The 16677-nt window shown below is 41.4% G+C and overlaps 1 protein-coding gene across 2 annotated transcripts in view; it reads right to left on the bottom strand.

Annotated features, from left to right (window-relative positions):
* The window catches only part of LOC146007997 (solute carrier family 2, facilitated glucose transporter member 11-like), an 87487-nt gene extending 73330 nt beyond the window's left edge, over window positions 1-14157 (bottom strand). Inside the window, exons 1-2 of one of the 2 annotated variants that reach the window (XM_083146844.1) lie at window positions 14023-14129; window positions 13717-13857 (exon numbers count right to left, since the gene is read on the bottom strand). In XM_083146844.1, coding sequence (XP_083002970.1) covers window positions 13717-13773 — 57 coding nt within the window. In that variant the 5' untranslated portion in view covers window positions 13774-13857; window positions 14023-14129. Of the gene's footprint in view, window positions 1-13716; window positions 13858-14022 lie in introns of both variants that reach the window. The other variant, XM_083146835.1, reaches the window with a different exon arrangement.
* Window positions 14158-16677: the final 2520 nt, after the last annotated feature.

Genomic DNA, 16677 nt, shown 5'->3' with positions numbered 1-16677 from the left:
TTTCTCTAAAACACAAGCGGGGGATGGGGGCGGGGTGGGCAGCCTTGTCTCTTTGTACGCAGACGACCTACTGGTGGGTATGTTAAATTATAAGAAAGATCTTTCCCAGGTAATGGCTACCCTTCAGGAATTCGGATCCTATTCGGGTTTAATAATAAACAGGGATAAGTCCTATTTGATGGTAGAAGATATGGTGGGTGGACTGGAGGATATACCAAATGGAGAAGGGAATATCCCCAGGGTAGACAAATTTAACTACCTAGGAGTCGTTATTTCTAAGGACCCAAAGGAGTATGTAATAAATAATATTTTACCACGGATTGATGAAATTAAAACAAAATGTAAAAACTGGCTGAAATTGCCCCTGACAGTCATGGGAAGGGTTAACCTAATAAAAATGATAATTTTACCGAAATTACTCTATGTATTACAACATTTGCCTATATACATCAGTAATACTGTATTCAGGAGGCTTAATGGAGTATTAATACCATTTATTTGGAGAAATAAAACCCCTAGGATTAAACTTGAAACACTTATGAGGTCGACAGAACAGGGAGGACTCGCTTTCCCAAATTTTAAATCTTATTACATGGCCGCCCAGCTGGCTCACTTGCAGGAATGGCTTAAGGAGACAGGTCAATCGATGGAGTTATTGATAATGGTCAATACGGCCATCCCTGGTCACACGCCACTACAAGCCATCCTTACAAGTCAGTGCCGTAAAAAATACCCCCAGATTCTTAATCAGGCTATAAAAATATGGAGATGGGTCAGTAAGGAACAAGGCTACAATGGGCTAGATCCCGAAATGACCGTCTTCTCATTGACCCCGTTTAAAAAATTAGAAAAACAGCAAGGTAGGGTAATATGGGATGTCGCTGGAATAAAAACAATTGGTCAAGTTATTGAACAAAATAGAATAAAACCATTCTCTCAACTCTAGGAGGAATATGATTTGCCAAAAACCATGTTCTTCCGGTATCTCCAGATAAGGAGTGCCTTTGAGGATTATACAAAAAATATTCATATTAATGTGAAGGACAACCCAATAAAAAAATTTATTAAAAAAATGGGCACAGGTAAAAGTACCTCAAAATTGTATAAACAAATTATATCTATAACACAGACAGACCAGCTTGAAGGTCTTGTGACGAAATGGGTCGGGGACATTCCGGAATTAACAAAGGGGGACTGGGAGAAGGCACTCTCAATAACAAAGATATCAACAAACTCTTTAAGAGTGCAACAAATGCAGTATAATATTATTCACCGAACTTATTTAACACCTGTTAAAATAAGTAAATTTTCGGGTAAAGAGGCAGATAAATGCCCAAAATTTAAAGAGGGAGGATGTGATTTTTGGCATCTTATCTGGCAATGCAACTCAGTGCAAAAATTTTGGTATGACATCAGAGGCGTAATGATTAGTCTGGGAATACCCCAGCAAGAAATTAAACCCATTGCACTGATACTTGGAGTCTGGCCCAATTTGGGTATGTCCGTAGAAATAAGACAGCTGGCTACTAACTTAAGTTCGATAGCCAAACTTTGCATTGCACGGACTTGGATGGCACGAGAGAGAAATATATATTACAAGAAACAACATAAACAAATTTTACAAAATTTGGGGCGATTGGTATCACTCAAAGTATTATAAAGCAGCACCAAGCACTTAGAACGGTGAATGACAAGCCGCTAACTAGTAGATAGTACCACTAGGAAAGTATAACAAAGATCAAATTAACACAAAACTTTAAGATAAATGTACATAAATATAAATTTTTTGAAATACCAAAAATATAATTAAAAATCACAGCAGGGCGCACATATAAAATCAAATTAAGGTAAAATTAAACTTCCTTAGAAAAAAAACAAAACTCACCACAAGATTTGAAGCAATAGTTGGATCAGCCACGAAGGGGTAGGGATACACTATAAAATTGTTACAGTTCATATATTAAGTTAACCAGGCGGGAACAAGATTCGGATAAAGACAAAAAGGTACTCTTTACTTAGAAGGGCGCCCATCATGGCCATCTCGGGCATTGAATGCACTAAAAAACGGGTGCGATGCGACCGACGAGATGCCCGAGATTTCCCATAGGGAACAATGTTAAATGTCTCAATTGACCCGATTTTCCTGTTCAATGTCTCAATTGACCCAATTTTTCCATAGGAAACAATGTTAAATCGGCCACAGAGGCCAAATAGGCACCCTGAAGTGAATAATGGCCACCCGAATTGTTAACGCCACCCCACGATCAACGTCAACCCGAAGCGTGGCGAGCGCAGCGAGCCCGCGAGGGGCGGCGGTACGCGTCCTACGACCTTTTCATACCCCCACTATCCACGTCGGCGTGGAGTTGAGAATAGAAAGTGTGGCGAGTGCAGTGAGCCACCGAGCCCGAAGCGTGGCGAGTGCAGCGAGCCCCGCGAGGGGACGCGGATACCTTCACAGGTATCCGCGTCCCCTCGCGGGCTTCACAGCTGTCCGCGTACCCTCGCGGGGCTCGCTGCGCTTGCCACGCTTCGGGCTCGGTGGCTCGCTGCGCTCGCCACACTTTCTATTCTCAACTCCAAACCGACGTGGATAGTGGGGGTATGAAAAGGTCGTAGGACGCGTACCACCGCCCCTCGCGGGCTCGCTGCGCTCGCCACGCTTCGGGTTGACGTTGATCGTGGGGTGGCGTTAACAATTCGGGTGGCCATTATACACTTCAGGGTGCCTATTTGGCCTCTGTGGCCCATTTAACATTGTTTCCTATGGAAAAATCGGGTCAATTGAGGCATTGAACAGGAAAATTGGGTCAATTGAGACATTTAACATTGTTCCCTATGGGAAATCTCGGGCATCTCGTCGGTTGATTGCACCCGATTTTTTAGTGCATTCAATGCCCGAGATGCCCGAGATTTTTTACTAACGATGCCCACGATCAAAATCGTGGGCGCCGTTCTAAGTAAAGAGTACCGACAAAAAAATTCTTCACCTCTCTAAGGAATAAATATAAAACTGAGGGATAAGATAGGGATTAGTAAAGGGATACGTGAGATAGGTAGGATCGGGGCAAAAGTGTATGGGACCAGGGGCAGGTCCAGGAGAAAATGACAGGGGGGGGCACCATGACAGGGGGATGGGAGTGAGCAGTGTTAGTAGTGCCAGTGTGCATTCTCAGAGAGTGAAGTGAGATAGAGAGGAGAGGAGATCAGAGAGAGAGGGAAGGAATGGAATTAGAAATAGGCCCTGACATTTTAAGTCCACAGGCCCACCGTGGAGTAAAAAGCGAAGGATGGAATTGTGTGCGAGCCGAAGGCGCGCCGATTTTTTTTTAAAGGGGGCGTGGCCATTCCAAAGGGGGTGTGTCCTTGAGTGTAGTGTACCACACCATATACCACTTTTACACATTATGCAACAAAATAGTGGACCCTATACATACACATAATGTCACACACCGTAATACCAATTAAATATAATGTCACACACTGTAATGGCCATTACACATAATGCCAACAAAGTAATGCCCATAAAACACAATGCCATACGTTGTGATGCCCATTAAACATAATGCCAATACCAAAATGCCCATTAAACATAATAATGCCTATTACATATTATACCATTTAATTGCTGCTTACCTACATACTTATTGTCAGAGGAATATCACTTCTTGCCAGGGGTTTTATTCTTGTTGCCATGCCATGGGATTGATATTTTTTTTTTTTGCCAGGGGGGAGCCAGGGTGCATGCTTGTGAAGGGTTCCATTTAAATAGCGTCCCAGCGCTACCCAAATCCACACTTACAGTTAGCGCTGGCCGCACTCTTCTGTTCTGACAAACACTAGAGGTATAGCAGTACCTCTAGTGTCTGTCTCCTATAAGGCGGCGGCAGTGGTGTAGCTAGGTGCCACGGTGCCCGGAGCAAGGGCATGTTTTCGCACCCCCCCCCCCTCCCTCTCAATTTGTAGTAGGTGAGGCTCCTGCTCAGTTAAAAGTGGGCATGGACCAACATTATACCACACACCGTAATGCCCATTGCACATTTTAGTGAACTTTGTAATTCCAATTACACATAAGCCCACACATGATGCCCATTACATACTATATAACACACCGCAATGCCCATGACATACTATATAACACCGTAATCCCCATAACATACTATATAACACACTGTAATGCCCATTACATACTATATAACACACCGTAATGCCCATTACATACTATATAACACACCGTAATGCCCGTCACATACAATATAACACACCGCAATTCCCATTACATACTATAGAACACATAGTACTGCCCATTACATACTATATAACACACCGTAATGCCCATTACATACCATATAACACACCGTAATGCCCATTACATACTATATAACACATGGTAATGCCCATTACATACTATATAACACACCGTAATGCCCGTCACATACTATATAAGACACCGTAATGCCCATGACATACTATATAACACACCGTAATGCCCATGACATACTATATAACACACCGTAATGCCCATTACATACTATATATCACACCATAATGCCCATTACACATTTGACACATAAGTGCCACTTACCTACATGCTCGATGCCAAGGGGCTTCATGCTCGACTGAATCTGCTTGGGTGCAGCAGGGTGGGAGGGTGCTTGCAGCAGGGTGGGTGCAGTAGGGTTGGAGGGTTGTGTGTGCACCCCCCCGCCTGTGCTGACAGCCAGCCAGCCCGCGTCTCCCCGCTCGCCCACTCCACAGTGTGCCCGGCCGGGAGAGAAATGTGCTCCTATCCTATGTAAAATTCATATCTCCCGCTGGACCGCTAGCCAATAAGCGCTCGCGGTCCAGCAGCCACCAGTTGATTGGCTGCTGGACCGCAAGCGCCCATTGGCTAGCGGTCCAGCAGGAGAAGTGAATTTTATACAGTAGCACATCTCTCTCCCGGCCGGGCACAGCGGGGGAGCGGGCACAGCGGGGGAACGGGCAGCAGAAATAAAAAAAAAACGTCTGAAATGACAGGGGGGCACGTGCCCGTGTGCCCCCCCCCTGAATCCGCCAGTGTATGGGACTAAAGTTATAATGATGCAGAACTTTTACGTGTTGTGTGTTAGTGATAGCACAATGTTATGGTTAGTGTTATGTAAGTTATAAGTACGTGATGTAAATGTCATATACCAATGTCTATGGATTGTATGTACAGAAGATGTCAAATAAGGATAAACTTTAAAAAAAGATGGGCACTCTTCAGCTCTGGGCCCCATAGCAGTAGTGCCCTGTGACATTTGCAGATGCCCCTTATTTTATAATTGTGTTCTTCTTATATACTATACAGTATATATAACTGGTCACTATAGGGGGTAAGAAATAGGTAATACCATACTGTAGGTTTGTACAATATGTATTAATACATATTGGAATATTACTGTACAGGCCAGGAGGGCGAGAGCGGTGGTGGCAGGACTTCAGCAGCAGGATTTGCCTCACCAGCCACTGACCTCATCGCACGTCACTGCTGGTAGCCCTGCATGAGGTGTGGGGTAGCGGCGCAAGAGGGGGTCGTACCAGGGAGGGGTGCTGGCGGTGGTGAGGGGTGCTGCCGATGGTGGTAGCGGCAGCGATGTCAATGCACATGGTTGGGGTATTTTTATAAATAAGACCCTGATAATGCTGCAGAGACACATTGCAAGGACAGAGCATTCTTGCAAGCTCTCTCTGCATGTGACAATTGATACATCCATGAAATGTAATCAATTATAGCATTGCAAATCTGTACAAATTATCACATCACATGCACATCTGAGGATGGGGATAGTAAGAAATCATCCCCATAATCATAATAATATTTCAATTCAGACAATGGAGCAGATGTATTAAACCTTAACAAGAGATAAATGCAAGTGTGATAAAGAGAGATAAACGTCCAGCCAATCACCTCCTAACTACCATGTTACAGGCTGTGTTTGAAAAAAGTCAGTTAGCAGGTGATTGGCTGGATGTTTATCTCTCCTTATCACACTTGCATTTATCTCTTGTTAAAGCTTAAAGCTTAATACATCTGCCCCAATATCCTTTTTCCTGTTATTATAGTTTATGAAAACAGTAACCTGTCGAGTAACAATTCCTGCCAGGTTATGGTCACTAGGTCTACTAGCATTAGGTCACCAATAGGTCAACATCTATAAAGGTCAACTTGACTGGTTGACATGCAGGAAGGTCGATATAACTGAAGGTCTATATGGGTTAGGTCAGCAGGGTCATTAGGTCGACACAAGCATTAGGTCGACATGCGGAAGGTAAACAGTCAAAAGGTTAACATGGGGTTTTTCACTTTTTTTGACCCGAATGTCAACACAGTCAACATGGACACTAAAATTTAGCACCGCATCTGCTCACCATGCTTCAGGCACACAATTTTATTCTCCCATCACGCTCTAGTGGATGGTAGGGGATGAAATACCACCTGTCGACACATGTCGGCTTAAGTATCTTCAGTTTGTTTATGGGCAAACTGCCTTAAGTTTATTGATACCAGCTTTATGTACAAAACCGCTTATTTTCACCATCGTGTTTTCAGGTTTAGACCATCTTATTTTAATTATAAATATAACATCCTTGCAGCAAATGGTTTATTACTAAAAAGGCACCAATAATAAACAGATATGTAATGTTAATGTATATGTACACATTACAACGAATTTGCACATATTTATAAAAGGGAAAGAAGATATATAAGAAAATATATAAAAAAAGAAAAGAAAACAATTTTTTTGCATACATATTTTGCTTACATATACATATATAACCCTCAATATTAGTTCCATGTAGATAATCAAAAAGCACACACATATCCATGTAAAGCGCATATGTATATGTCTGCATTATACTAAATAAGGGAAAAAGAGGGTCTTTACCAATGCCCATATACCTATAGATATCTATAGAAACAAACACCCAAATGGAAATAACAATTCCAAAATGTGTATGTACCTATTGTCCCATATGTTCATATCCATCATTACATACGTGGTATCTAATGCCACATAAATTCAAAGAAAGAAGAGGTCTAAGGGCCCCCATTCATTAGGAAAAACCCAATTCTCAGGTCCCCGGGAGGCTCACATATAATTTGGCACTTGATGTGCCATTTTTTACATGTGATAAATCGCATGCAATTTATCACATGTATAAAAAAAACGGGGAGCTGCAGAGCAGTGAGGAGCAGTGTGGGCGGTGGGCAGCAGCGGTGCTGGTGAGCAGCAATGTTAGTGGGGGCTGGAAGCAGCGGCTCTGAAATGAGTGCCCGGTGTGTGCAGCGGGGATGTCGATGACAGTGTGGCGGGCGGAAGTGATCATCAGCGTGCTGTCACTGTGTACAGCCGGCGGGCAGCAGCAGCTATTACAACTTTAAAATAACATGTCAAATGACTGTCCAGCTTTTGATTGGCTGGGATAGAGCACTCTCAGCCAATCAGATGCCGGACAGTCATTTGACATGTTATTTTAAAGATGTAATAGCCGCCACTGCCCGCCTGCTGCAGTGCGCACACTGATGATCACCGCCGCCCACCCCACTGTCACCGGCATCCCCCCGCTGGGCACTCATTTCAGAGACGCTACTTCCTGCCCGACCGCCCGCTGCAGGAGGTCGGACGTCATCATACATGCTGAACGTCCGACCTCCTGATACGGTCCGATGCGCACGGGACCGCACATCGGATCAAATGTCACACGCATCCGATTTTGGGAAGATTTCACATGATTTATCGGCCCGGAATCGCGTGGAATAGGCCCAAATTCGCATAGTGTATAGGGAACCTTAAGAATATACAATAAAAATTCAGGGTCAAGGGGACCCTTTGCCACCCCTCTATCTTACTATCAAAACCACAGGCACAAAGTTATTAGAGCAAAGACTTACTCATTGTATCTCACCCAAGATCAGCAGGCTGTATTTTTCTGTACAATACAATTTTGCTACATTTTGTGAATGTTGGAAAAAATTTGTCAGCAACTGTGGATCGCAGATGGACCTCTGGTGGTCCACCCTTTGTGGCAAAAATATTCAAAACTTTACATGGATGAATGTTATTGAGCTCTATTTTATGTGGGTTGGGGTACAGAATTCGTCAACAGTTGTGGAACCCAGATGAACCTCTGGTGAACCACCCTTTGTGACATGTATATACCCCCACTTCCAGGGTAAGGCTTCTCAGCACCCTAGGCAAAACTTTAACCTACTGCCCCCCCCCCCCCCCCTCTTCATACTACCATTTCGGAATAGCAGGAAGGCTCCCAAAAATAGTGTGGTCTTCCCAGGGAAGGTAGGCACATCCCCTGCTTTTCCTAGAGGCCCTCCGCACCCTCCCCTTTGCCACCCACAACAGAGTACAAGGAGGAGGTGGCAGCAAAGTAGGGAAGTGTGTCTCAAGGGAAAGTACGGAGGTGAGGTCTTAGAAGTTCCACAGCCGCCACCTGCATTAAGTACAACAAGGATCATTTTTGATTTGCAGACTTGGTGGTCCCCCCCCCCCCCCCCAGATCCCAGCACCCTAGGCAGCTGCCTATAGCTGCATAATGGTAGAGCCGGCCCTGCCCACTTCACATAATCAGATGTTATTGAGCTCTATTGTGTCGTTCAAACTGTTTGGTACTAAGAAGCCCAAACGGAATATCCAATAGGCCTCACGTCTATTTAGCTGCACGAACTAGTCTCCCCCTCTCTTGTAGATTTGACGTGTTCTATTCCAATAACTGACATGCCTTCTAGTGTACCTTTCTGACAGTAATTGCAATGTTCATTGGCTGTACTACACAGCAGACAATATGTCGGTGAATGACGTTGTTCAAAGACATCGCTTATCAACAGACCAGCAATATATCTGCCAGTGAGTTCAGTCTTTCAAAAATTTAGTTCAGCCTCGTCCCTACCCATGAAAGGTTAGGTTGTAGGCAGAGGGGTACCTAGATATACCTAGATATTCAGCAAAGATGGGCCCCTTTCAGCTCTGGGCCCAATAGCAGCTGCACTCCTTGCACCTATGGTAGTTACACCCTTGGTTGTAGGAATTAGAGTGTGTGTGGGGGGGGGAGATAGTAGGGTTAGTTACTTGGGTTAGGATACCATATTAATGGTATCACTGCTGGCGATAGCAACTTCATTCACACCTGAATCAAGCCTTTGATCCTCAAGGCAACATGATGGTCCATGTATTAAGTCTATCCATGCTTAACTAAAAGTGGCTTAAGTTGTAACTTGGACAACTCGATTTAATTGTCTGTGCCCAACCATGGATATCCTTCAAGCCTGCAATAGAGGGCCTATAGAACAGAGTTTAGGAACCTTTGAACTTGAGGCATTACTTCATGAGGGAAGGAGTCCAACAGTTTATCCTGCCTAACAGTAAAGAATCACTTTTGTGTGCATACAGAAATTGTCTTCTGAATTCATATACATATTGGAGTGTGGAGCCTCACCTAGGCGCTAATGTACAGACAGCAACTGCTGCACTCTTAATCTAGGTTACTCCCCTTAGTACCCAACAAATTAGTACAAATAGAAGGTCAGAATTTAAGGTGCGCTGGTGCTAAAAAGACAATCTAATACATACTGGTGTGTAGATTAAAATGTGTGAAAAAGATAAATAAATAAATATAGCTGAATTAAAGGGAAATTATACTAAGGGAAATTATACTTCACTTTAGGGTCTTGTCTGCACCATTTCAAGGCTTTCAACATACAGTATTTACATAATTGGACATAAATTGTGCCCATCAGATATTGTATTCCGGAAAAATGTCCCCACAAATAATTTTTTCCTCCCTTTGTGAAATCTGGATCCTCACTTTCGCAGGATAACACTCCTGTTTTTGCTGCAATGTGTTTCAGGAATGTAATCTCCCTTCATCCAGGCAGTATCACAGGAGTGCACCTTGAGATATATTTATAGTATGGTCAAATGGTCACAACTTGCACGTGTTGTGTAATCAGGACCTTTTCTTAGGGCTAAAAAGGTTAAAATAAAAAACTTTAATGAAATTCCGTGATTCCTATTAATTCCGAAACTGGAAGGGTCCGTCTGCAACTTCCAGTTGAGACAAAGGGCCTTATTCTAGTTCACTCTTTCTGGCAAAATCCTTCTTAGATGGACAAAACCATGTGCACCGCAGGGGGGCAAATGTAAAATGTGCAGAGAGAATTCTATTCGGGTGAGTTATTTTGTTTCTGTGCAGGGTAAATACTGGCTGCTTTATTTTTACACTGCAATATAGATCTCATTTTTAAGTAAAACCCCACCCAAACATAATTCTCTCTGCACAAGTTACATCTGCCCCACCTGCAATGCACATGGTTTTGTCCATCTAAGAAGGATTTTGTCAGAAAGAGTGAACTAGAATAAGGCCCAAAGTCTCCAAAAACTATGTAGGGCAGCCCTGATGAAAATTAGTAAACCTAATTGAAACGTTGGCAGAATAGTGCCTCCTGGCTGTCTTTCTGTGTGACTAAATTCTGAGTGCCACCGGACCTTGTGCTATATATATATATATATATATATATATATATATATATATATATATAGATAGATAGATAGATAGATAGATAGATAGATAGATAGAGCCACATTCCCAGTGATTTGCATTGCAGGAGGGGCTTTTATATGAAGATCTGAGTTTGTTAAATGGCTCTGTGCTGTTATTTACATTGTTCCTGACCGGTGGAACACACAACTTCCACTGTTGAATTGCCTAATTATTACACGTTTAAGTATTCAACACATGCTATGGTGGATACTTAATGGATCAACTCAGCATTTTGCCAGTAAGGGGACAATTGATCTGAAAATTAGCCGTCCCTACAATCTTTAACACTGCTGCTTTGCTACCAGTAAATTTTACAACTCCTGGGTCTGCCCAGTGCGCATGCATGACAAGAGGGATCTGATCGGATACTTATTTGCAACCTTGACCTCCTTCCCATAGGAGAGGAGGTCTGGGAACTAACGCCATCTGAAGATATCATTGGTTCAGCAACTTGCCCTTAATAATGAATGGACTTGTTACATAACTAGTGTTTCCGCATGTGCAACAAAACTGTTAGTAAATATGAACAGGCCCCTTAGTAAGAAAAAAAATAGGCAAATCTTTATATTGTCCTAGAATATATTCACACATAATAATTAGGTGGCCACTTAGGCATTTTCCATTTAAAGTAGAATAGAGCTCAATTTGTAATATAAGACTTTATTAATTAAGTCAATCCACGTTAGTTCTCATACATCATTTTTAAATAAGGTGCATACACACTGAGCGTTATAATGAACAATAACTCTCATCTTGGCCCTTCTGAGTGATAATGTTCATGATATCGCCCAGTGTGTACACTATGCCCGAAGAACAATGCATCCTCCTGCGCGTCGTTAACATACATGTACAGATGAGGGGGTACATAATTAATGATGGACCATGCAGAATGACCCCTGCTCCCCTCCGTCTCCATCCCCCCCCCCCCTCCATCACCGTTGCTTCCCCTCATTATCAACAGTAAGTGTGTGCACTTGCCCGTGCCTGGTCTCCATGGCCACCAATATCGGTAAGTTTGTAAAGCTGATTACAGTGATGGAGTTGTACACCAAAGTTGTACACCATCTTCAAGATGTGGCTTATACAGTGATAGTGATGTTATATACTTCTATTGCCTTTATGCCTGCCAGAATTTTATTTATATTTGGCACAACTATCCGGCAGAAACACAATCTTATAATAGAAGTATAATATACATTTTCCAATTTTCCAAAATATAATAACACTGGGATGGCCTTAAATGGGCATTTACCTTTTCTGTTTCACATATGTCCTATGCATTATTTTTGCCACTGTGCTCTCTAGCAACAGACAGTAGGAAAACAGGCACCTTCCAGCTATATAAAATATGCAAGTTTATAATCAAAGTGTATATAGAGCCCTGCTTGTTAGAGCTTATGATCTAGTGGGAGAAGGCCCGGACTGAGATTGAGGAATCAGGAAGTAGATAGCAGCAGAGATGAACCAATGTAACTATTTATAGATAAGAGTAGTGTACGCTGGAGGAAAGGGTTTTCAGACAGTCACAAGGGTATAAGGAAATGCATTGCAATAATAAGGTTTGGCAAGTGAAGCTTGATACATCTGGCCCTAAGTCTCAGTTACAGTATATGCACTATAATATAGTTCCTTTCTATCACCATGAATCAGGTCTTGTTTGTAAGACAACTAGTAGCTATTAAACATCTGAGAGTTTCTGTAATTTTTGTATTTTACATATCAAGGTATAAAATGATCTCTATATTCATCTCACTCCTCTCCAATTTCCCTAGACCAGAGATTCCCCTAGGCCATCCCACAGGGAAAAATAACACAACAGTACATGATTTCCAAATGTCCTCACCTTTGACAATGTTTGTGTCATGTATGAAAACACCGGAGTATGTAAAACATGCATTGTTAGGGTTCCTGAAGATGGAATAAGAGAACCCTGTCCTAGATTAATTCTATTTACTATGTATTTTGTACACTACTTATATTCTCACATTCCTAGTCTAAAATCTCTTTTGTCCATTTAACCATCTTGTCACTTAAGAAGAACTGCAGCCCCCTTGTACAGTATATCACCATCAAAAATAATCCCCATTTGTGTGATCATGGTGGTCAGAGCCGCTAGTGCCCAAACCTCCCAGTGCTAGGCTTGGAATGCCCCAATATATTATCAGTGGCCAAATCCAATAGTAACGTTGTCATTGACAATATCCTGAGATTGAGCTGCATGTACAGATGACAGAGGACATCGCTAATGATCCATGGGAGCGTGCATCATTAATGATATAATGTGTACACACTGGACCATATGCACAAAAATGTTGTTATGACTGGTTGTTAGCTTTTAAATTGTCATCTCGTGTGTGTGCGCAGCTTTACAGTACCCAATGCATAGCGCAAAACCTGAATATCTGTATTTGCACAAATGCACCAAGACATCTGTCAATAACCAAATATGTATTCTCCATGAATGGCTCTAAGGTCAATTTGGGGTAAATTTACTAAAATGGGCGTTCTACTGAAGATGGGATGTTGCCCATACCAACCAATCAAAATCTACTTCTTTTTTATTTAGCACCTTCTAGAAGATAATAGACAGGATCTGATTGGTTTCCCATAGCAACATCCCATCTTAGTAAATAAACCCCTTCATGTCCCCTTGTAAATAATATATTTATGGGACTCAGTCGTGCATTATCATGTATAAAACTTACACTGTTAGCTTTTTGACAACTTCTACAACATATAGATATATCATGCAAATGAAACTACAGTATTACAGCTTAATATTGCATCACATTTTCAAAACCTAATAGTTTATTTATACACATCCACTATATAATACACATAGTTTACACTGAAAGCGTTCCCAATTAATTGCAAAACCTATTTCAATTTATAACAATACTACAAATTCTAATAAAGTAAATAGTTCAAACACTTTGTTTCTCTTTGAATGGAAGTTCAGGAACAGGCTTATATCACTGATCAGGATTATATCATTCTCCGTTTGCGGGAGATACAGAGAAAAGCTTAGACATGCAAAACAAGTACAGCCGTCTCTAGTTCTAGCATAAGCTCTAAGTGGTTCCTCGTGAACACACATCAGCCATTCATCCACATTTCCCACAAATATCGGTCACTTACCCTGTTTCCACTCCTCCTGCTTAATAAATGCTGATATTCCATTGCTCTCTCTAACATGGGGAGAGTACTGTTCTTTTATCTAACCGGTGAAATGGTTTTACCCTGTGTGTGTCTCCCTCTCCTTCAGACAGATTTCACTCACTGAAAACAATATCAGGCATTATGCTATTAGGCTGAACCATGCATGCTAAAATGGATCATGCAAACATAATTTAACACAAGTCGCTTTCAGAACAAGGGAAGCATGTTATTTTTCAAGTCACTTGAGCCTTCAGGATATATGGTTAATTAGGTTTAAAGACATACCTTGAACATTTCTATATTATTTCGGAATAGGTTATGGAAGTTCTGATCTTCTTCGTTAATGTGAAATTTCATGTGACTGACACAGTGGAGAGATATGTTTATTCATGGACACAGTGGAGAGATGTGTTTATTGATGTGTCTAGCCTTAATACTGTGCTTTTTACAGTCTCAGCTTCAAAGTCCAAAAAAGACATGTGAGGGTGCCAACTCTTATATTACACTACCATGATTCTAGATGCCATTGACCGATGAGTCACACAGAGTACAGAATAAACTTGTCGGGATACATTTCAAAATAATAATAATTTATGGTACAGTAAATCCAAGGGGAGATACACCAACAGTTATATATACCTACCTCCTAAATATATTTATAATAACGTGTCTACAAATGTTGTCTTATGCTGTTCTTCAAATATACAAATCTATAGTTATTAATGAGTGTAGCAATAATTGTTCACCTCACCATCACCTTGATGCCAAATGATTAGAACATATTTGAGAGTTATCGTTTTTTCCCCCCTCTGGACAGTGCTGGGAAATCTGATATAGCAGTATCTATTATATATGTGTATGAACATATGAGATATTGGGGGATATTCAATCCCTGACGCTATTTCCGACGGAGGAAATAGCAGTGGGCGCCAATTCAATGCTGCCTTGCCCAGCAGCATTGAAGAGGCATATTGACAGAATGGGCCAGATTTTAAAAGCTATGGGGCTTGTCGCGATCACGGCTGGATCTCGACAATCCACAGCTGTTTATGCGGCCACGCCCCATTTTCACTGATCGGCAAGCCTGCCGATTTGCGGTGGAGCAGAATGAAAACACGGCTGTCGGGACAGACCAACAGTCATGACCCAGGATTGAATACCCCCCCCCCCCCCCATTGTCTTTGAATTATACTTGAACTCATTTCAATTGTCACCTTATTTGGCCCCCACTTTGGAATAACTACGCTGTGTTAACTTTTTGCTTGCCTTTTGTCTATGCGGCCCTTGTCAAAGTGGCTCATATGGTGTCAAACTAAACTCTTTAGACATGTGGATTCATGTGAGCAGCACATATGGTGTAATGGTTAGCATTACTGCCTCACAGCACTGAGATTGTGCGTTGTATTCCCACCATGGCTCTAACTGTCCAGAGTTTGTATATTCTCCCCTGGCTTGCGTGGGTTTACTCCGGGTACTCCGGTTTCCTCCCACAATCCAAAAATAAACTGGTAGGTTATTTGGCTTCCAAAAAAAAAAATATATTTTCATGTACATGTGATAGGGAATATAGATTGTAAGCTCCACTGTGGTAGGGACTGATTTCAGTGGCCAAATATTCTGAGGGATATGTGTGTGCAAATGGTAATAGTAAATAATAATGTCTATGGGTGTGATACATTACATCAACAAGAATATTGCAGACAATGTTCTGGTCAGCACTACAAACGCGACCATGTTAAAAAATGCTAGTAAACACTATATAATTGTAAATATGCGGTTAAAGCGGCATGTTTGCAGTTATGCTACTGATAGAATTAAAATTATTTAATCAATATTTTAACAGGATTGATGTGGTGGTACCATAATTATGATGCTGACAATATCATTGCCTGCGATGTTCTGGCAGATAAAATGGCCCTTTACCGGATTTTATAGTTCATGAAAATACCGGATTTTATAGTTCATGAAAATATCTACTATCCAACCTAACATACAGCAAAGTCTGATCACAGAGTTCTATACACAACTCTAGTTATAGTAGTGTACACTCAGTACTTTACATGGAACTAAAGTTATACAGAACATAACAGTGATATTTTAATATGTATGCATTACAATATACATAAACAATATGCTATAGTGTACAGTAAAAGTCCTAACTGCAATTATCAATGATCATGAGCTGCTTATCTACCTTGTTGAAGTCTCAGGACCCACTTTCTGCCTTATCCCTCTGAACTGACCATAGTGCCAACTCCAAACATTACTGAGTACCTGTGTCACATTCTACTTATACCCCTGATCTTCTCCCTTTATCTGTTCTCCAATGATGAGCAAATGTCTCATTTCCTTCCAGGCACATTTAAATCAGGTTGTGAACTGCTGGACATTTGCTTTTATCAGGGTATATCCTTTGTTCTGTATGTTAAAGTGTGAAATGCTACTTGCAGGATGCACAAAGAAACTCTTATCACTGATTTAAGTCCTGGCTCTTTGATAATCTTCTCCTGCCAAATAGACCTTTCACCTTTTGTGTGTGCGCCACAAATTAATTAAACCTTGGAAGAGGGTAAAATTAAACCTTTTTGTATTCAACAAATGGTCACCTTTTGTTGACAACAACTAGATCTGTTGTCTGTCCAAGATGTGCTTAAAGGAACCAGTTCTAACTTCCTACTAACAGCACCTTATCCATTATGAATGGAGTTCTTCAACACATTTCATTGTATTGTATATGCAGAGACAGCAGGCTTATCATATAGTAATTGCGGCTTCAAAAAGACTCTCAAAACATATACACATTTATATGCGCACACATTAACTACTTAATTGATTTGTTAATTCAAACCCATTTAATTTGTTTCACCTTTGCTACAAAATGTACTTACAGTTACAATCATTTTGAATCAGTAATGAAACAATTCCAGAGGAATGTGAGGA

The sequence above is a fragment of the Crinia signifera genome, chromosome 1 (genome assembly GCF_055691185.1).
Source record: "Crinia signifera chromosome 1, ASM5569118v1, whole genome shotgun sequence".
NCBI lineage: Eukaryota > Metazoa > Chordata > Amphibia > Anura > Myobatrachidae > Crinia > Crinia signifera.
This window is presented reverse-complemented; position numbering and strand designations above follow the sequence as displayed.